The sequence below is a fragment of the Nannobrachium achirus genome, assembly GCF_963921795.1.
Source record: "Nannobrachium achirus genome assembly, chromosome: 7".
Taxonomy (NCBI): Eukaryota; Metazoa; Chordata; class Actinopteri; order Myctophiformes; family Myctophidae; genus Nannobrachium; species Nannobrachium achirus.
The window spans coordinates 6,760,801-6,783,543 of NC_137816.1; the positions used below are offsets into that span (position 1 = coordinate 6,760,801).

A 22,743-nucleotide genomic window follows, 5' to 3' on the forward strand; every position below is an offset into this window, starting at 1 on the left:
TTTTTCTCTCAATAAGGCAATTCTTCTTTATAATTATTATCGTTAGCCGAGGCTAGCTAGTTTATCAAATGACACATGCACATGCATCTTCAACACATACTTCTATTACCAGCCATGAAATGACCACCCTCAAAGGTTTCATAACATGGACTAATTAATACTGGCAAAAAGCTTTAATTAACATTTAATCAATTACAGTAGTAATTAGCAGGTCTGTAAATTAGCATTCGGTTTTCTTCCTTTTCTATCTCTACAGTTCCACAGCTGCCTTTTTCCAAAGCACTTTTACAATTTTCGCACACACGTCGGCAGGGACGTGCTGGGCCCCTGATTCAGCCCGGGAAAAAGAGTTGTAGAGGCCCTCATTGTGCGCTATAGAGAGATCTCTCTCTATAGCGCTGCTGCTACTCAAAGATTTGCCATTTCAGATCATGACAAGCCAGTGGGCCAATTACTACATGAGTTATATTTCATCGTTGTCCGGTGGAAACCTTGTATGTCCAAAACCGTTTGTTTTGTATTTGTCGTTTTAAAAATGATTTAAACTAGTGAAAACAGCCGATCTACAAGCACACAACACACAATCGCGAGGCGTTGTGTGCTTGTAGATCTGCTGTTTTCACTACTTTTGTGCAACAGCCTTGTATGATGAAGCGGGGCTTTGCTTTGCGAAAAAATTTACAAATTTGAAACTTGGAGATACAAGGTTTCTGCCCGACAGTGACGATGGCTGCCCAGCCCCCCAAAATGGAACAAACATTTTTTTTTTTTTTTTCCTAATGGCCGGCCTGGACCGGCTGGGAATGAACAGGCCGTTCGGGAGTTGTCCCGCTTTTCCCAATGGCCAGCACGTCCCTGTACGTCGGGAGCAGTTAGTGGGTTGATGTCTCGCTCAAGAACGCATCGGTATGACACTACGAGGAGCAGGGATCGAACTGATTCCCCAGACAACCACTCTACCTCTAGAGCTACTGCCACCCCAGCTGATGAATGATCTGCTAAAGTATGTTCCCGAGATCACTCCAAACCCCATCATCTGACAAAGTACATCGACTATATCCTAGAGCGCTTTGGGGGTATTATGTTGTCTGAACATCGGCCTGTGAGCAAATGCTGGGTTTATCCGAGTTCTACCGTGAGCTCTGGCAATAGATGTTCCTCTCACATTAGATTAGGCAATATGAAAAACTAACATCATACAAGCTAACACCCCACTGGCCTGGGGACAAGCTTACGTCTGCAGACTATAAGACACATTTTCACTACATTTTCACCCATAAAAAAAGATAATTTATATATTTTGTATTTCACATGTTCTTTTCCTTTAGAAATGTATAATCTTGCTACCAAATGTATTATGAGCTAAGAAGTTCAACAGCATCCCACATGTGATTTTTTTGTAATTAGCATATTTATTTATAAATTAATTAATTAATTAATTATTGTACTGTAAATTCTGGTATATTAATACATTAAATTGAATATGTTTTACAGCAATTGGGTTATTACAGGGAACTTGTGTGCCCGTGAAATAACTGTTGGGATCTTAGCCAGCAAAAAGTCAGCAGGATTGATCTGTGCAACGCAACCTAGAATTTGTGCACTGTCACTTTTCGCAGACGCACGCACGCACGCACGCACGCACGCACGCACGCACACACACACAGGTTTGCAATTACTACTTTGTGGGGACATTACACATAGTCTACTATATTTGTGGGGACATTCCATTCATTTTTAACCCTAACCCTAACTCTAACCTTAACCCTTAACCTAACCCCTAAACACCTTGTGGGACACTAAAATTTGTCCCCACAAGTTTTTATTTTCTCCGATTGTACTATCTTTGTGGGGACATGAGATCCCCACAAAGTAGTAATTCCCTGTCCACACACACACACACACACACACACACACACACACACACACACACACACTAAAAGAACATAGCAGTGTAAACTTAGAGAATACGCACACACACACAAAATACATTATACATAAATTGGCAATCACATATATACACAGGAAGCACAGCCCATCAATCAAAAAAGCAAAGGGCCTGATATAAGCCAACAAAAAGGAACATCTCTTTCTCTCTCTCTCTCTCTCTCTCTCTCTCTCTCTCTCTCTCTCTCTCTCTCTCTCTCTCTCTCTCTCTCTCTCTCTCTCACTTTTTTAGTATCTTCTCTCTCTTTCTCCTTCACGCTAACTTTCAAAAAAGCATGAAAAACCATTCAAAACTGATATTTCAAAAGTGATAATGTCTACGAAAAGCAGGTGTGTGTGTGTGTGTGTGTGTGTGTGTGTGTGTGTGTGTGTGTGTGTGTGTGTGTGTGTGTGTGTGTGTGTGTGTGTGTGTGTGTGTGTGTGTGTGTGTGTGTGTGTGTGTGTGTGTGTGTGTGTGCGCGCGAGTGTGCGCGAGTGTGTATGCACGTCATTTGTGTGCCTATGTGTCTAAGTTTCATAGTACGCACAATCAGTTTCAGCTGTGTTCACAAATCAATACTGTGCCCTGAACATCTGCCAGCACAACAGAGAAACAGATAAGTCCAAAGATGTACAGTAGATGTCTCAGTGTGTGTGCGTGCGTGCGTGCTTACGTGCATGCGTGTGTGTGTGTCTCATTACATTTGTCATTGTAGCGGGGCAGATAAATGCATTTTTGCACTAAAATACTTCACAAGTGGAAAGAAACCTAAAACTTTTCACAAGTACTCCTTAGGGGTTGTTCCTATGATAAAACACGTTAGACACCAAAAAATCAAAATGGCTGCCATGTTTCCAAGATGGCTGCCTCTGAACAGTACGCCAGCCAGTTAATGTACGATTTTCATAATATTAGAGTTGTTTTGTAGGTTTTAAAACATCCTGAGTTCATTTATTACACTTTTAAAGCAGCCAGAATAACCTTTCTGACTTTTGGTTGGGGTCTTTCCTCACCTGGGATCCCCCAAACAGACCCCTGAGCCTATCTCAGTAATCGCTTTGCTCCTGCTCCAGAGCAATGTTAACTCACTTAGCGCCGAGCGAGCCAGATTTCAATATGAATCTGCGCTTATAACGCCAGGAAATAGCTATATTGAATCCCCAAAATCACATTACATAAACAGGTACACGTGCCTGCGGATGCCACAAGATGACCACTAGAGTGAGCCATAGCTCATAGACTTTCCATGGTCCCATGTTAAGTCAGAATAAAAAACAAGGTTCATGACATAACAGGATGGTACAATGACATGCTCTCCATTGACATTCAATGGACAGGCCGCGGGCCGCCATTTGAGCTCAATACTGCTCAATTCGTGCTTGATCGTCTCAAACCACCATTGGTATGGGCATCGGAACGTATATAGATGCCACACAGAAAGTTTCCGAATCAAAATCCGACCTAGTGAAGCTACGTGAGGGTCGGATGGTTTGCATTGAGCCTAGCGGCTAACAGAGGCCTACGTAAACAGGAAGCTATGGCTTAAAGGTGACGTCATAATCGTATCCTTTTTTTTCACGGTTTTCATCTGTATGCTAGTCGAAGGTAAGCTAACCGTTCCGCTCCGTCTATCAACCCAAATTAAAAGCTTAAACAATGCTTTTATATAAAAGTCGCTCCGAGTCGCTCGGCACTAAACGCCATCATTAGTTAGTCGCCCCGAAAGTCGCTCGGCGCTAAGTGAGTTAAATTAGATCATAACTGAAGCATTAAAGTTGTTGTAACTGGGCTCTGAAAGCAAAAAGTAGTAGCAAATACCCAGGGGTCTTCCACAGGGGGTGCAGGACCCCTAGGGGGTCCTCAGAGTTACTACAGGGGGCCTGCCGAATCTTGATGGGGAAGTTTTTTTTTCTTTTTACATATGAAACAGTTTTTATTAGTATTCTCAGTATTATTTATAACATTTTTGTGTTAGACAGACAGGTTCACAGGTGTTACTGCAGGGATTGCAAGAATTAAGGTATTGCAACTTCTCACTTTGGGCGCGCAGTCTAACATTTATTATCTAACCATTTATTGCACTGCACTCACACTGACAACACAACACAACACAACACAACACAACACACACACACACACACACACACACACACACACACACACACACACACACACACACACACACACACACACACACACACCTTTGTTATCGTCACCCCAAAACCCGCACCCTATCCTCTTACAACAAGGGTTCATATTTTAGATTGTAATTAGAGAAAAGAAAAAGTGAGTGTTAAAATGTTTTCATTTGCTTCGTTCTATTGTTTTATCGCGTTTACCATGCTAAAATGTGGGGCATGCGTACGCATGGGGGCATGCGTACAAGTGGCTAAATATGTCTTTTTAGACACAATAAGCCAGCAGTTTCTTTATTGCTGTTTACAGTAACACTTCTAGCCCCCATAAGTCACATCCAACCATGAAAGGTTGCGTTGTATCTTGGGAATGGGCTTATTCTGTGTAAAATTACATATTTAGCCACTTGTACGCATGCCCCCAACCACTGAAATAAGAATCTCTAAAACAATAGAAAAAAGTAAATGAAATCATTTTAACACTCATCTTTTATATTCTTTAATTACAATCTAAAATATGAACCCTTGTTGTAAAAAACTAAAGTTGTCCTTTAAAGAGCTCACGGTCAATTGTACCCAAAGAAATTTACTACTATACAGGTCCTCCCTAATAATGTTGACAGTTTCCACTATAGCATTTGCAGGGAGGAGAGTGCATGGCAGGTTATTGTTCGAGCAGCTGCACCGTCCCTCAAGTACTGCCTTTGCAGCAGGGAGGGCAAGAAACCTGACGGGAACATACCTTCCACTCTCTGAATTCCATCTATTCTTTTTTTTTCAATTGATGGAAGCTCAGGGTAATTTGTCAGGTATAACAAAGTAGGCATCATAATACGATACCTTCATCAAGGGACATGATTTTGAGGAAGTGCAAACACATGAAGAGGCTGATACCCAGATTCCTTATCAAGTCCTTGCCTCCGGTACAAAAAAAGGAAATTGATATATTCGAGTGAGTTCAAGTTATTGGATGTTTCAAATGTCAAGGGTTCCTTTGCGTACATAGTTTTTCAGGTGCTGACTGGGGAAGAACATTTGTTGGAATCACCAAAAAGACATGGGTCAATGCCTACTTGATGATGATGATGATGACCAAGCCATTAACTGCTTCAAGGACCTTGGTAAGGTTATTGGCCATTCCTCCTGAGCTTATAAATGGTGAGCTTCCATCAACATTGCAGTCGGAACATTTTGCATGCCATATTTACAGTTCAAAAGGTCCAACAACCCTGGGATTACTCAGATGGGAACTATTACTGTCAAAGAACTTGGAGGTGAGATGCTACCTCCAACTCATGCTGCACTGCTACCACATTACCTCCGTGCCAACTCTGTCACAATGCAGGATAAATCATACCTGACAAATTGCCCTGTGCTCCCACCAATCGAAGAAAATAGATGGAATTCAGAGAGTGGAGGGTATATTCCAGTCAGGTTTCTTGCTCTCCCTGCTCCAAAGGCAGTACTTGAGCTCATCAAATGTGTCTGCAAAGCAGGTTGTAAGGGACGGTGCAGCTGCTCAAATAACCGGCCTTTCACTCTATGCTATGGTGGAGACTGTGTCAACAATATTAGGTTGGACATTGAAGATGATGATGATGAAGACGAATATATCCTGCATGTCTGAAATTACTGTATTGTAGTGAATCTCTTCGGGCGTAATTGACCATGGGCTCTATAAGAGGATAAGGTGAGGGTTTTGGGGTGACAATAACAAAGGTGTGTGTGTGTGTGTGTGTGTGTGTGTGTGTGTGTGTGTGTGTGTGTGTGCGTGTGCGTGTGTGTGTGTGGTCAATGTGAGTGCAGTGCAAGAAAATATAAATGTTGTTCTGCGAAATGTTGCAATACCTTCATTATTGCAATCCCTGCAGTAACAGCTGTCAACCATAACTGTTTAAACACAACAACATTATAAATAATACTGAGAATACTAATAAACCATCAAAGTACAATACATAAAACCAGGATACATAAAAACATTCGAAGTTTCAAATAAAAAATAAAAAATAAAGGATTCATCGAGATTTGGCAGGCCCCCTGTAGTGGCTCTGAGGACCCCCCCCCCCCCCCCCCCCCCCCAGGGGTCCCGGACCCCCCGTGGAAGACCTCTGTTATTTGCTACTTGTCATTTTTGATTTCAGAGCATACTTCAGATCTAATTTAACATTGTTCTGGAGCAGGAGCAGAGCGATTACTGAAATAGGCTCAGGGGTCTGTCTGGGGGGTCCCAGGTGAGGAAAGACCCCAACCAAAAGTCAGAAAGGTTATTCTGGCTGCTTTAAAAGTGTAATAAATGAACTCAGGATGTTTTAAAACCTACAAAACAACTCTAATATTATGAAAATTCGATATTAACTGGCTGGCGTACTGTAAAACATATCCGAAAAGGCGGCCATCTTTAAAACTGGCGGCCATTTTGAAATTAAGTGTCTAATGTGATTTTTCTAAAGAATGACCCAAGAGGTACACTCTGTCAAATTTTGGTGCTTCTTTCCAGAACTGAAGTATTGTTCTCCTTAACTGCCCCGCTATTGAGGAAAGAGCTACATGTGGGTGTGGGTTATTGTACATGTAATCTGATAGAAGTCCCATGGAAGTGATATTTCTCTCCGCTCCCATGCACAGCGCAAGCTGAGTCATCACTCACCGATGGAGTCAGGGCCTTTGGCACTGACTCGAAGGAAACGACTCCCCATGGGCACCTCCAGCACCGTCTTCACAGCTGCAGGGATGAGCACAGGGTCAGCATGCAATCTGTGAACAGCTGTACTAAAAATGTTAACCTGCATTAATATCGTCGTTGTCGGGTGGAAACCATGTATGTTCAAGACCGTTCGTTTGGTATTTATCATTTAAAAAATGAGCTAAACTAGTGAAGACAGCAGATCTACAAGCACACAACGCCTCGCGCTGCGAGGCGTTGTGTGCTTGTAGATCGGCTGTTTTCACTACTTTTGTGCGACAGCCTTGTACGATGAAGCAGGGCTTTACTTGGTGAGAAGACAAATTTGAAACTTGGAGATACGAGGTTTCTGCCCGACAGTGACAATATAATGCATTGAATTGTCCAATGTCCAAGTCCGACACTTCCATTTTTCTCCAAAATGTAAAATTATACATTTCTGTTCAGTTATTGAAAATCACTTTGACAAAAATAATGAATGTTTATAATGTTGTTTATATTATGTGTCTCATTACAGGGAGAGTGTTTTCAGCTGGTGATTCAGTCCGAGTGTATCAAAGGGTGCGTTCGGAAATGTGCACCGGGTGTGGTTAGGGTTAGGGGTTAGGGTTGGGTTTAGGCATAGTTTTACTGAGGTTAAGGTTGGGGTTAGGATTAGGTTTAGGCATAGTTTTACTGAGGTTAGGGTTAGGATTAGGGTTAGGTTTAGGCACTCACTTCACTGAGCACACACCCGGTGCGCATTTCTGAACGCACCCTTTGATACACTCGGACTGAAACACCAGCAGAAAACACTATCCCTCTCATTACAACCCCTACAACCCCACCCGTTCATTCAGATCAGCTAACACAGCGATGCTGACAGAACCCTCGCTAAAAGCCCCAGGACAAAAATCCACACGTCCTAGACAATTTTCCCTCCTGGCCCCCAAACTGTGGAATAAACCCCCTGTCGCACTTAGAACTACAGACTCACTCCCTAGGTTCCGCTGTGGACTGAAGACTCACCCCTTCAGACTCCACCTAAACCCATAGCACTACTGTAACACTTCCCTTCCCTCGATGACCACACATGAAGCTAGATAGCATTTTTAGGTTTAGAAAAGTTTTTTTACTGATTAGGTGCGTGCTCTACCTAGATTGATATTCATTGTTGTACTGTTGTTGATGTACTGACATATTAGCTTGCTTATTATATTATTGCATTACCTGCTTATTGTAAGATGCTTTGGATTAAAAGCGTCTGCTAAATGCCTAAATTGTAAATTGTAATTATCTTAATAATTTCACACCACAAGTTGAGAAATTCATAGCCACTTAAAACCTCTATTCTTTGTAAAACGGATCAAATTAATTGTTACCAAAGCTGGCGTTCACGTTGTGAGCTTGTAAGCTTGTAAATCCCCTATTTTTGGCTAATGTTCCTCCACAGAATGGGGATGCTGGTGTTCCAAGTGGATAGAGAATTCAACAGCAGAAAACAATAACAATCAAGACCAACCAAAGTCTGACATTGGCTCAGCTTTGTGTATCGTTCATGCAATAATCTTGCAATCACAAGTGACAATTTAATAAACAGGGAGTGAGCAACGTGATCCTGCCGGCAGTTCTTATTGACCTTGATACTCCTGCCAGTGGAAAGAAAGGAGTGAAATGAGATTGCAAAAAGCAAAACTGTCAAAACAAGTCACTTTGACGTTAGATAAAAGTCCTGAAAGCCACCTGGGGACTGAAGGCCTAAGGTATAATGCATTATGCATACTGTGGGCCTTGGAAAGGTTTAGTATTGAAAGCAACGTAAGGCATGATGATAACCTAGAATTCTGACTGTGCCTTCAAGTCTGAACGCACTTACATTAAAAACAGGGGCGTCAATTGGGTATGGCAGGGGTATGCAGCTGCCATACCCTGGGTCCAGGGGAGAAGATAAAAGTTATCTTTAAATATAAATCCATGAATGTCTCTTTGTCTATCTGTATTATGTTGTTAAATTACAGTAAAATAACTACAAAATTTAACAAGGTATTGTGGCAAGTTTACTAACATGCCAAGTTTAGCTGCACTTGAACAACCATTCCAGGCTGCCATATCCAGCCCAAGAAACCATAGAAACGGGGGGAAATAGAATGTACTTCTTAACTCATTAAAAGCCTCAGACATTAACAGATTATAATATCCAGAGTGCCTCCCACCCCCCCCCCATTCACGGCCGTTCTCTTATTTTGTCTTATTTTGAAGGCCACCGGAAGTACTTCCGGTCTGACGTCATCGGATCCTTCGACTGAACCGATCATTGTTTATGTGGAGCCATGCTGGATCGGCTCGTAGCGTTTATACATGTGTTTTATAAGCGAGCATCTGCCTCCATCTTCGCTTCTAAAGTGTAGTTTTGAGATAATGGACATTAAAGATGAGGCGGCCCGTCCACCTCAATGTTATGGGATGACTATTGTGTGCTCGTGGAGCCGTGATGATGACAAATCAGCGCGGATTTCGTCTCCGGAGCGTCGGCCATTGTACTAGGTATTTTTACTCGCCGTTACAGTAATATATTACTTTTCCCGCGACATCGCGTGGATGGCACTATAGATACTCTATTACTTTTCCCGCGACATCGCGGGGTTGGCTTTTAATGAGTTAAGGTATGGCAACATGACTGGTCCAGTCATGTTGCCATACCTTAGCTTTTTCTGAACTGACGCCACTGATTAAAAACATGCATTAATGCAATGCGTCACAAGTTCACAACCAGTGGTGTAAAGTAACTAAATACATTTACTCAAGTACTGCAATTTTAGGTACTTGTACTTTACTGGAGTATTTCCAATTCTCAGTACTTTTACTTCTACTCCACTATTGTACATCCCAGAGGCAAATATTGTACTTTTACTCCAATAGAAATATAGTCGATCTAGAAGCTCACAATGTGAGCTTTTAGATCTGCTATTTTCATAAGATCTTTATACATTTTATACTTTTGAAAACTTGTGAAATGTGACATTCTGAATTATGAGTACTTTCTACTTTTGGTAGCTTACTTTAAGTACACTTTGATACCAATACTTTTGTACTTTTATTTTGAATTCCAGGCTTTTAGTTAGACGTTTAGGAATATTTCTACATTGCAGTATTGATACTTTTACTTAAGTAAAAAGATTTGAGTAATAATAATAATAATAGCTTGAATTTATTTAGAGCCTTTCATGAACCTTTCGTAAAAGAAAAATGAGAAGACACGCTGGATTCTACAGTACATTCTGCCAAAGGTTTTAAAAGATAATACACAAGTCTTTAGTGTGGTGAGTGGAAGGGCCCCCCATGCTGAAGACATCACAGTATAGCCTGCACTGCAGTGTTACAGAACCTCACAGGCCAAAAGCTTATCCCCATATGTGCTATGAAATGTCACAAGTGAGAATTGCACTGCTATGCTGTCATGAGAAGCTCTAAGCTCCCCCATACGGTACTCATAGACAGTACATGTCTGCAGGGGTGTCGCACCAAATTCTGGGCCCTGGGTACAAGGATTCACTGTGGGGCCCCTGTGCTTTAACTATTGAAAAATAGCAGATATACAAGCTCACAGCGCGGCACCGAGTGCCGCACTGCGAGCTTGTAGATCTGCTATTTTTGAAAAATCATGAAAATCTTTGAATATTTCAAATCCTTCTAAGGTTTTTTTGAAAAACCTATGTTTCGATGTCAGTGGAGCTCAAACCTTTTCATTTGCAGGACCCCCAAAATGGTATGTATTTGGCCATGGACCCCCATCTCAAAATATTTCGTTCCAGGGACCCCCCCCCCCCCCCCCCCCCCCAGAAGCAAAATTTGAGTTACAAACGTTCGCTTAAAAAATACATACATTCAAAGATTTGCACACATTTACACGACTTTTCAAAAATAGCAGATCTACAAGCTCGCAGCGCGGCACTCGGTGCCGCGCTGTGAGCTTGTATATCTGCTATTTTTCTATAGCTAATGTATAAAATAATTAAGGCCCCTCCAACACCTTGGGCCCTAGTAACTCAGTCCCACTTTCCTACCCCTTGTGACGCCCCTGCATGTCTGTGAGACACGTGTCCGAACTACAAGAAACCATTTACTGCTGTGTGAATCAGTGAAACTGCAGCCTGTTCAAATCTGGACTCTTTTCACACCAGCGCATGTTTTTCTCTCTGTGGTTGAGAGGAGAGGCGTCGTAACGAGGCGAGACCTTTATAGACAAGTCGAGTGCTAATGCTATTTTCCGCACTTTAAGAACACTACTTTTCCGTCTGGCAACAAATGGTCGCTGCGTCCAACAATTAAGCTCTGTCTGGCTGCCGGCCAGCAGCTTTGCTGCCTCAGAAATAATTACGCTTGGAAACAGAATCGGCAAGTCCTGAATTTATAGGAGCAATGAAATAAATTCAAGTCCAGCCTTTTGGTTTTGTTCTTCCCCCCCAAAAAAAGGATAATAAGAAAGAAAAGTCAGGAAACAATGGAGAGGAATGTAAAACCAAATATTTCCAAAAAAAAAAGAAAGAACAATAAGAACTTTAAAAAACTAATGTGGGGAATGAAACATCAGTGGTGGAAAAAGTACTCCGATGTTTTACTTAAGTAAATCCTCTACTGTCATGAAACCGCTCCATTCTCATTGAAATGCATTGGCAGAACACGGATTCCACTCTCATAGGTATTTTGGTGTGAGGGCACCCTTACAAGTAAAAGTCTGGAATTCAAAATGTACTTGAGTAAAAGTACGAAAGTATTGGCATCAAAATATAATTAAAGTACCAAAAGTAAAAGTACAAAATGTTTGAAAATAGCCACTTTGTGAGTTTGTAGATCGGCTATTTTCAATAAGGCTAAAGTGGATTAATGTATATAAAGTTTTCAAATAATTGTAGTGGAGTAAAAGTACAATATTTGCCTCTGAGATGTAGTGGAGTAAAAGTACTGAAAACTGGAAATACTCAAAACTAGGGATGGGTATCGTTCACCTTTGAATCGATACGATACCTTTTTCGATACCTGGGAATCGATACGATACCCTTTTCGATACCATTTTCGCTACTTTTTATTTAAGTTTAACTTCAACACGGAAAGAGTGGTGACTCGCTGCTGCGGTAGAGCAGAGGTTTAGTTTAGTTAGTTTAGTATAGTTTATTTCGGTTAATCATTTTAACTCATTGAATGCCCTTTTCAAGATGGCCGCCAAGTACCAGGATGCCACGTTCCTAGATTTCTAGTGCACGGATCAATTTTTAGTGCACGGATCGTGCACGCCCATGCACCATACATGCATCATATGTGACTAGGTCTGGTACTTTGTTCCTTATGTCTGCATGCTCATTTTTCTTTTTTGTACAGATTATCCAAGTACAGAATCTAAGCTTTCATATGATGTATCATTTGTTGAAATAGGAGCTTATTTGAAGAAGTTATGGACATTTTAAACTTGTTGCACCATAAAGCCCAAAGTGCTTAAAAATCCATTTGAATGCCAGGAACATTTTCTCACCTCTGGGTAGCCAATAGTGGGTGTGACAATGGGAGGGACAATAGGTACTTGTCTACACCCCTAAATCACTCCCCCCAAGTCAAACCACCCCCACAGTGGTATAGCTGTCAACTTCAAATTTACTTTTATTTACTACAATTATTTAAAACTACTATTTAGTAGTAGACCTGTGGTAATATATTGTGCTATAGTGCTTGCAGCCATGTCAGAAATAGTGGCCAGTGGTCTTTTCTACCTCCTCCCCTCCTTATATGCTCATCCTGTCATTTTCTTCTTTTTGTAGTTTTTATTTTTCACTAAAATAGTGTATTACAAAAGTACCTTCATTTTATAATTAAGTAAAAGTATCAATACTGCAATGTAGAATCACTCTGTTACAAGTAAAAGTCCAGAATTAAAAATGTACTTGAGTAAAAGAGCAAAAGTATTGGTATCCAAATGTACTTAAAGTACCAAAAGTAAAAGTACAAAATGTTTGAAAATAGCAGATCTACAAGCTCACAACCGTCGCACCGCAATGCGTTGTGAGCTTGTAGATCGGCTATTTTCAAATAGCCTTGGTATAACATAGGGCTAAAGTGGTTTATGTATGTTTTAAACTTAGTTATTGCTTTGTAGATTTTGATTTTAATAGTCCAAAACATACATTAACCACAAAGTCACAAAGTTCTATGGGGCACCAGTTTTCATCAGCCCACGTTGCTCTACGGGGATGGGATGCACGTGCGCAACACCGTAACTCGTGACCTATCGCAACCAATTTCGATAGGTCACGAGTTACGGTGGACTGTGCTATACATGTAACATCATCACTCATCAGTGTTTGTGTAACATAAGTCAGAAGGATAATCTGACGGTTCTGACAGGCTTAACTGCCCGCGTTGTGAGCTTGTAGAAGAGCAACAACAACAATAGATGCCTGCGTTTGCCTGAAGCTAGCGCTAGCTAACGTTAGCCGTTAGCCACTGCTAACTGCGTGAAGCTAACGCTATTGTGTATCTCGCAGGTCAGCCACTAGTCTGTAGTATAACAAAGCCCCGCCGTTCTCGAACGCTTCTTGCCTTTTGTGAACATTATATCCAAAAAGTAAAGGTCCTATGCCGGTCTCTCATCTGTTTACTTCATAAGCGTGGAAGAAATTCGAATCAGCTTGTTGAAATAAAGTTTATATCGCTCATTTTGTCAGCCGGTCCTTTGTTTTTTACATGCTACCTCCCCTGGTCACGTGGTATAGACACAACGAATAATAGAGGGGAAAATAATGCACCGGCTGACAACATGAGCGATATAAACTCTTTATTTCAACACGCTGATTGGATTTTCTTCCACGCTTGAAAAGTAAACAGTTGAGAGAAGTGTATAGGACCTTTACTTTTTGGACAGAATGTTCACAAAAGGTAAGAAGCGTTCGTGAGCGGCGGGGCTCAATGTTTTACCACAGACGACAGGCTGAGTTGTGAGATACGCTGTATAGCGTTAGCTTCCCATTAGCGCCGACTGTTCCATTACGAGAAGACATCATCGCTGCGTCTCTGTGTGCCCGATAGTGACTCAGTCAGATCACGACGTATAAATCAAAAAATAAATCCTTCCAGAATACTGTCTTCTGCAAACCAATAACATTAGCGAGATGAAGTTAGTCACTGAGATGTGTTTACACACTAGAACCAGATGCACCACTGACACTGTATGGGCGGTGCTCAAAGCCTGAAATACGAGACAATGAGTTCTCAGAGCGCTATCTCTCCTCCCCCCAAAAACCACGTACAGATTCTTCCAAAAGCAGCCTATTTTAACAAATAAAACTAGCCATTGTAGTACCTTAAAACAACTATCTTTTGACACGAAACCCTTGTTATAAATTCGAACTTGTGTGAATTTGAAAAAAACGAAAAATACAAAAAACGACTTTGACTTCATTTTCTCACTTTTCTGCCGTTTTAAAACTGGCGACATTAGGACCGTTTCACCAGCCTGGGACACATATGTGTAGTACTTTTTAACAGCTTTCAAACAAAAAAATCCGCTTGGAAATCCGTTCAGGCATTCATGAGATAGAAGCCTTCAAAGTCAGACAAAACAAACACTGCCACCTTCCTAAATTTCTAGTGCACGGATCAATTTCTTGTGCACGGATCGTGCACGCCCATGCACCATATATGCACCATATGTGTAGTACTTTTTAACAGCTTTCAAACAAAAAAATCCGCTTGGAAATCCGTTCAGGCATTCATGAGATAGAAGCCTTCAAAGTCAGACAAAACAGCCATTTTTGCCATTTTGAAAGATGTGTTTGTTATGGGGCTAACCATGCAATTTCGCGATTGCAATCATGCCTAATACATTTTAGGCATTTTTAGAATTTTTTTTATAAAAAAAATGTTTGAATTTTTTTTTTTTTTTTTCAAAATGGCTTCCAACTCGGGAAACTCGGGTTGTGGCAGCCTGTTACTACTGTAATAACTCGGGAAACTCGGGCCTTGGCAGTCAATGAGTTAAAAACAAATACAGTGCAGTTTTGTCATCAAAATGCAAATTGTCCGAAAAGGTATGGGCTGAAGCTGAAGCTTATAATGCCCACCTTTTTTCATGTCAAAATACATGATCAAAATCGCACAGAGAGAAAAAAATTATAATAACAATAATGATAATAATAATTTAAAAAAGCAAAACAAAGGAATTTTAACCATCTTAAAGCTTCAAAGATTACAATTTGAATCAAACAAAAGAAAAGTAGATCAAACAAAAGAACATTTTATCAATCAATACATTAACACTTTTAATTATCGAGTTTCTATATATTTTTCAATTAATTTGGCTTTATATGTTTTTTTGAATGTTTTTATTGAGTTGGACATTTTAAGGTCCTTATCTAGTGAGTTCCACAGATTTACCCCTATGACAGATATACATCTGCCTTTTGAGTTTGTCTTTCCATCATTTTTCTTAAATATTGCAGTTCCCCTTAATTCATATTTAGATTCTCGTGACTTGAACAGCTCCTGCATGCAAATTGGAAGTGTTTTGTTGTGTGCCTTGTACATTATTGCTGCGGAGTGGAGTTTGACTAGATCTTCAAATTTCAGTGTGTAGTTGTCGATAAATAATGGATTTGTTGGTGCATAATAATCGGCCAGATTTACCATTCTTATTGCCTTTTTTTGAAGCATGATGATAGGATGAATGATTGTTTTATACGTGTTACCCCACACTTCTACACAGTATGTTAAATATGGCAAAAATAAGGCGCAGTACAGGGTCTGGAGTGATTTTTTGTTGATGAGACCTTTCATTTTATAAAGAATTGCAATGGTTTTGGCTAATTTTCTTTTTAAATTGTCTATATGTGGCTTCCAACAAAGTTTGCTATCGATGGTTATTCCCAAAAATTTTATATGATTTGTTTGTTCTAGTTTAATGTCGCTGATTGTTAAATTTATTGGAAAATTTACCTTTTTATTGCCAAAAATTATGAATTTAGTTTTACTAATATTTAATGATAATTTATTTAGGTCAAACCACTTTTTTAGAATTTTTAAGTCACTTTCTACTACCTGCAAGAGCTGTCCAAGAGTGGTGTCGTCTGCAAACAGAACGCAGTGCATATCTTTCATGGCTTCACATATATCATTAATGTAGAGAATAAATAATTTTGGGCCCAAAACTGAGCCTTGGGGGACTCCAAATGTTGCTTCAAGGGTTTCTGAATTAACTCCATTTAAATGGACATATTGCTGTCTGTTTTTTAGATAACTTTCGAGCCAAGAAAGGGCAATGCCCCTAATTCCATATCTTTGCAATTTTTTGAGTAGTATGTCATGGTGGATAGTGAAAACCCCTACTGTGTATTCTGTATTTTCTATTGCTTTTGAGATGTTTTCAACCAGTTCTACTACTGCCATTGAGGTGGATCTATTTGCTCTGAAACCGTATTGGTGATTACTTAGTAGATGGTGCTTTTCAATGAAATGATCAAGTCTTTCCACAAAAAGTTTTTCTAGAATTTTTGAGAATTGGGATAGGAGAGAGATCGGTCTGTAGTTGGTTAGTTGGTGTTTTTCTCCACTTTTGTATATGGGTATTACTTTTGCAGTTTTAATTTTTTCGGGGAAAATACCAGTTTGAAATGATTGATTGCAGATGTAGGTTAACGGTGTTACAATGGTTTCAATTATGTGTTTAACAATCATCATGTCAATATTTGTGTAATCAGTTGACTTTTTATTTTTAAATTTATTTACAATTGTTACTATTTCATGTTCATTTACACTTTTAATGAAGATTGATTGTGGTGATGATGATGATCACACGGTGTGGCGGAGCGGAGAGTAGACGTTGGATAATCATCATAATAATAAACGTTATAGGCTATTGTCGGCTATTTTCCACAGTAACGAGTGTAGCCTATTAAAGCAGTCATTAAACTCTCAGTAGCCCAACTGTTACAGATGCGACCGGCCAGGGGTGCGTTCCAGAGTCGGAACGAGGTATCGTTCGTTTTTACGTGAACCGATACCCGATAGTATCGAAGTCATGCGATCGATACCATTAAAAGTATCGCAGACGATACCCATCCCTACTCAAAACTGTACTGTACAGTTTTGAGTAAAACTATACTTAAGTACAGTACTTAAGTAAATGTACTTAGTTACTTTACACCACTTGTGAAACATGGATAAGCAGCAGGTATGAGATCATTTTTTAAACAAGTCTGCTAAAACCTTAACAACGGGTTTGGGGAATACCAGCAGCCAATTCAAAGCACAACATTTGTATTCCAAATTATAATGACTGATAAATAGCAGAGTCATGAATAATGGATGCGGACGGAGGAACGAGAGTGATACTCCAGGGTGCACGTGGGGGTAAATAAATGTTAGAGTCATGGGCCTGGCTAAGCCTGCATGAGTGACCATGGGTCATTAACAGTATCCATCCTCCGTTTTTGGAATGCTAAAGTAGCCTAGAGCGAGTGGTCAGGGAGCAGGGGGGGAGGGGGGATACAAATAGGAACATTTAAACTAGAGGAAACTGGAGAGCCAGATAGAAAGCAGTGGTGTAAAGTAACTAAGTACATTTACTGTAGGCCTACTTAACAATTTTGAGGTATTTGTAGGACTTATACTTGAGTATTTCCAATTTCCAATACTTTTACTTCTACTCCTCTACATCTTGAATTGAAATACTGTACTTTAAAGCCCCTATCATAGTAGGCACCGCGGTGATAAGGTATCCACCACGGTGTAGTCTTTTTAAGTCATAAAACTACAACGTTGCGTCATTACTCGCGGTGAAGAGCTATCCACCGCGAACCCCGACACATCTCTCTGTTTTTACTTTCAGACAGATCGGCCCATCACCCCGTTCTCTGATTAGTCAATCTAGACCAGTCAGTCACAGTGATAGGACTTCACCGTGACTAACTATGATGGCCTCCACTTGTTTTTTCACTTTAGGTGGAAAGCTTTACACCTAAAATTTATCTTCACCCTGGACTCTGATAGAGGCTTTACTCCACTACATTTATTTGAAAACTTTAGTTATTAGTTACTTTTCAGGTGTAAATTATAATATTATAAAACACACATTAACCCACTTTAGCCCTATTTTATACCTTGGCTATTTGAAAATAGCCGATCTACAAGCTCACAACACGTCGCGATGCGACGCGTTGTGAGCTTGTAGATGTGCTATTTTCAAACATTTAGTACTTTTACTTTTGGTACTTTAAAGCTATACTGTGTAAGTTGCTCAACTTGTGGTCAGTAGCTCTATAGTAAACCTCGGTCACGTCCGCGTCTTTCGGCCGTTTTTCGGTTCTCACACCCCCGCGTCTGCCTCCACCTCGCCGAGATCTATCTTTTGAGGGGTCCCTGGTTCCTGTGCGTTCAGCCATTCCGGAGATACACTCCTTCACCCATGCTTCACCGTGCACCCGAGTATAGAGACACACGGGAGACTACAAATATGGCCGCCCTAGCGACCCCACTCCAAGATGCGCTGTGATTGGCCGGCAGTGTATAACCCTCGCTGTGATTGGCCGGTAGTATGATGACGTCATTTTGCCGCGAAATTCTCCCCCCCCCCAAGGCTCATAGAAAACATATAAAGAGAAGGCTTTTGAAGCTGAAAATAACGGAGTGGGGGTTCTAAAACTTTAGCGACTTAACAGTTAGGACCATTTTAAGATTTGTTTTATAAAAAAAGTTACATGGTATAACTTTAAGTACATTTTGATGCAAATACTTTCATACTTTTACTCAGTACATTTTGAATTCTGGACATTTACTTGTAACGGAGTACATCTACAGTTCAGTATTGATACTTTTACTTAAAGGGGAAGACCACCCATTTTCAATATTGATCTATGTCATTAATATACCTTAGAGGAGTTGTGTGGAAATAGAAAAAAAGTTCCCCCCCTTCTGTGTTGCCTAGAACTGGAGGATTGATTTTGGGGTTTGTATTGTAAAGTACAACGTGATGACATCATACAGTTGTACTTTTTCCACCTCTGATAGAAAGTGGTGTAGAGAGAGAGAGAGAGAGAGAGAGAGAGAGAGAGAGAGAGAGAGAGAGAGAGAGAGAGAGAGAGAGAGAGAGAGAGAGAGAGAGAGAGCGGTGTGAGGAATCTGGCAGAGGGCCAGATGCTCATTAGAAGCTCTGACAGTGAACTGAAGATAATAACCAGAGGGGAAAAGTGAACATCTCCTCTCAGGAAGTGAGTGATGCGTGTGTGCTTGGAGGAGACGCATGCCGTGGCCCCGGGTTCAACAGGCTTCTGATAAAGGATTAACTCAAGGACCAACGGGTCGGTCGGGGCCCGACGTGCCAAAGTGAACTGAGATCACGCCGTTCTTGTTGCAAACAGAGCTCAACATTTACGCCTAGGGGTGTAACGATACATTTTAACAACGATTCGATACACATCACGATACATGTTTGACGATATGATACATGGACGGTATTGGTTCATTCATGGCGATACGATACGATTCGATTCAATGATTTAAAATCGATATAGTACTGTTTAGAAAAGAAATTAAATCTGTGTGAAACATGTCAATGGTGCATGTTTTTAAGGGAAAAAATCGATTATTATGGATATAAATAAGTAAACACTGATTCTCTAGCAAATACATGGACATTATATTTCAACACATATGGATAAACCCGCACCTTGACATGAACACAGAGATTACACACATTTATCAATAGACCAAGAGTAGCTATATGGAATGGAAAAGTAATTAAACACCTCTTTTTAATTTTCCTTCTTAAAATTGCTAAATACAAGGCACATATACTTAAGTTTCCATACAATCAATTATTTGCACTGCAAAACAATTCGATACGATTTTCAGCATTGTAAAACGATACCGATACGATACAGAGCCAAAACAGTACGATATATGCATTTGCATATCGATATAGCAGATCATTGCAAATTAAAATAGATTTTTCGATTCAGTTACTATATCGTTACACCCCTATTTACGCCCCATTCAGACCTGAGGCCGATTCTACAAAAGGTTTACTGAAAAACATATGTTTTACGTGGTTCTCAACGTTTTTCACGTCAATTATATGTATTTGGCCAGGGATCCCCATCTCAAAATATTTAGTTCCGGGGACCCTCCAGAAGCATAGATTTGCGTAAAAAAAATCTTGCTTTTGAAACACATTTATGTTCTAAGATTTGCACAAACTTACAAGATTTTTCAAAAATAGCAGATCTACATGCTCATAGCGCGACACGAAGTGATGCGCTATCAGCTTGTATGTCCGCTATTTTTACAAAATAATTGTTGCACAGATGCGTTCCCGGTTGTAATGGTTTCAAATCAGAACCCGGCAGATCTTTCGCGCAATCGCCAGTGGATTAGTTGAGGTGCGGTGCTCGGATTCATAGCATTGTAATAATGCATGCCACCAAGAACAAACGCTTTCCAAGACCCTGGCATGGACACAACCTCGGCCCTGAAGCCACAGTTTACCACTCTGAGCCACTCAAAGCCCCCAGAACCCAGAGCCTCTTAAACCCAACCCCCAGATTCCCAGGAGCCCTCCTGTCCACTGTCAGAACTAGACAGAGCCAAACAGCCCCGGCAATCTGATTAGTGTCAAGTGGCCCCCGTAACTCTGCCAGCTCCTCGAAGGTCCCCCACAGGAAAGCATCATAGCGTCAGGGCCATGTGTGACTTATTGGATAGACACTCTTTTATTAACTCTCAGATACCCGGAACGCGCCTGAGTCGCGTTAGATTTTAACCACTTTAACCATTATTTTATGCTTTAACTATTGAAAAATGTGCCGCGCTGCAAGCTTGTAGATCTGATATTTTTGAAAAAATCATAAAAATGTGTGCAAGTCTTCGAATATCTTTGACCCAATCTTTGACCCCGACTTCTAAATCCTTCCTCTAAATCAGTGGTTCTCAAACTTTTTCATGTCAAGGACCCCCAAAATTACATTTATTTGACCGCAGACCCCCATCTCAAAAGATGTTGTTCCAGGGACCCCCCAGAAGCAGAGATTTGAGTTACAAAAGTTTGCTTCGAAAAATATATATTGAAACACATTGTTAAGATTTTTCAAAAATAGCAGATCTACAAGCTCGCAGCGCGGCACTCGGTGCCGCGCTGTGAGCTTGTATATCTGCTATTTTTCAATAGTTAAAGCATTGAATAATTCTAGGCCTAAATGGGTTAAAGCCAGAGTAATGTGCTTGGATTGGGTTACCCGTCAAAAGTGCTCGAACAGCCACGTTGAAAGAACAGGCTTAGTTATGTTGCGAAAGGAAGGCTACCCCTGGTCACCGAAATGAAACCTTCGATGATTTTGTTCATTGTTGAGGAGAGCAGGAGAGAGGGCTGGAGGGATCCAGAACGAGGAGGGGGTGGGATGAGGACAGATCTGACGTAACGGCTTAAACCCTACAGTATATTCTTAAATTGACCGGGGTCCGCCATGGTTCGATCCATGATCCCCTCCCTGTAATCCCTCAAGACCAAATTTCCAAACCGAAAATACCCAGCCAATAAGTTCACAACATGTTGACGCGATGTGTGCTTATAAATGTAGATCTGCTATTTTCGCAGAATATCCTCCTGTTTATGACGTTCCTAGGATAGGGGACGCTAGGGTTCACGTGGTTAAAGTACAACTGGCAGGCACCGACGAGACCGATGCTGAGGACCCAGAGCTCTCCAAAAACAATATAAAGTCTCTTTCCACTGCGTAGGCCCCCGCTCCATCCCAACTCGTGAAGAGCTAACAAGGCCGCCTTGTCCTGGGCATAAAGGGATGCTGGCTGTGGCGCTGGGAAATGCGGTAACATGCTAGATTAGGTTTAAGACAACAATAATAAAAGATGCCCTTTCGACAGGACTGGTTCTTCAGTGTCAAGAGAAGGTCAAAAATACTGACCACTGTACATGCTTAACCCATTTAGAACGGGTACACATTATTGTGTATCATTGTTTTATGCTTTAACTATTGAAAAATAGCAGATATACCAGTAAGACTCCCTAATCGGGAGATAAGCGACCGTTGGTCGCTTATCTCCACAAATATCACAACCTCCACCTCTCACGTCATACGGGTAGCCATAGTTACACCTGGAATGTTGAATCTCCATATATGGAGATAACCTACGCATCACACAAAGTCTGACCTCACCAGCCCATACTTGGGCATGGACGACTTATATCTCCATATACGGAGATGGCCATATATGGAGATACGATGACATCACAGAGTCCACAGCTGATGATGTGGCGTGATGTCATACAATACACAAACAAGCCCTATATAAAGGGGCAATTCTCACCAGGGAAGAGAGCATTGCCTGGAATGTTGAATCTCCATATATGGAGATAACCTACGCATCAGACAAAGTCTGACCTCACCAGCCCATACTTGGGCATGGACGACTTATATCTCCATATACGGAGATGGCCATATATGGAGATACGATGACATCACAGAGTCCACAGCTGATGATGTGGCGTGATGTCATACAATAAACAAACAAGCCCTATATACTGATGCGATACGATGACATCACAGAGTCCACAGCTGATGATGTGTCGTGATGTCATACAATAAACAAACAAGCCCTATATACTGATGCGGAGATATGAGCAGGGCAAAGGTGTGACGTGTGACGTGTGACCGACCGACGGACGGACGGCCGGTGGAGGTTTTCATAGTAAACTGCTCCCTGACGGTCGCAACAAGCTCACAACGCGGCACCGAGTGCCGCGCTGCGAGCTTGTAGATCTGCTATATTTTTTAAACCGTGAAAATTTTAATTTTGACCCGATTCTTTTGAAGTGTTTGAAGTGTCTTTTGAATCCTCCTTAAATGGAGCTCAGTTGGTCTGTTCTTGAGAGACTACTATGTCAGTGGTTCTCAAACCTTTTCATGTGAAGGACCCCAAAATTATATGTATTTGGCCATGGACCTCCATCTCAAAATATTTAGTTC

The 22,743-nt window shown here is 40.9% G+C and overlaps 1 protein-coding gene across 1 annotated transcript in view; it reads right to left on the reverse strand.

Annotated features, from left to right (window-relative positions):
- Positions 1–22,743, reverse strand: part of adamtsl3 (ADAMTS-like 3) — a gene marked incomplete at both ends in the record, with an annotated part of 420,411 nt that overhangs the window by 225,252 nt on the left and 172,416 nt on the right. Inside the window, one exon of the mRNA XM_080729421.1 lies at positions 6,710–6,784. Within this exon, the coding sequence (XP_080585547.1) occupies positions 6,710–6,784 (75 nt within the window). The remainder of the gene's footprint in view (positions 1–6,709; positions 6,785–22,743) is intronic.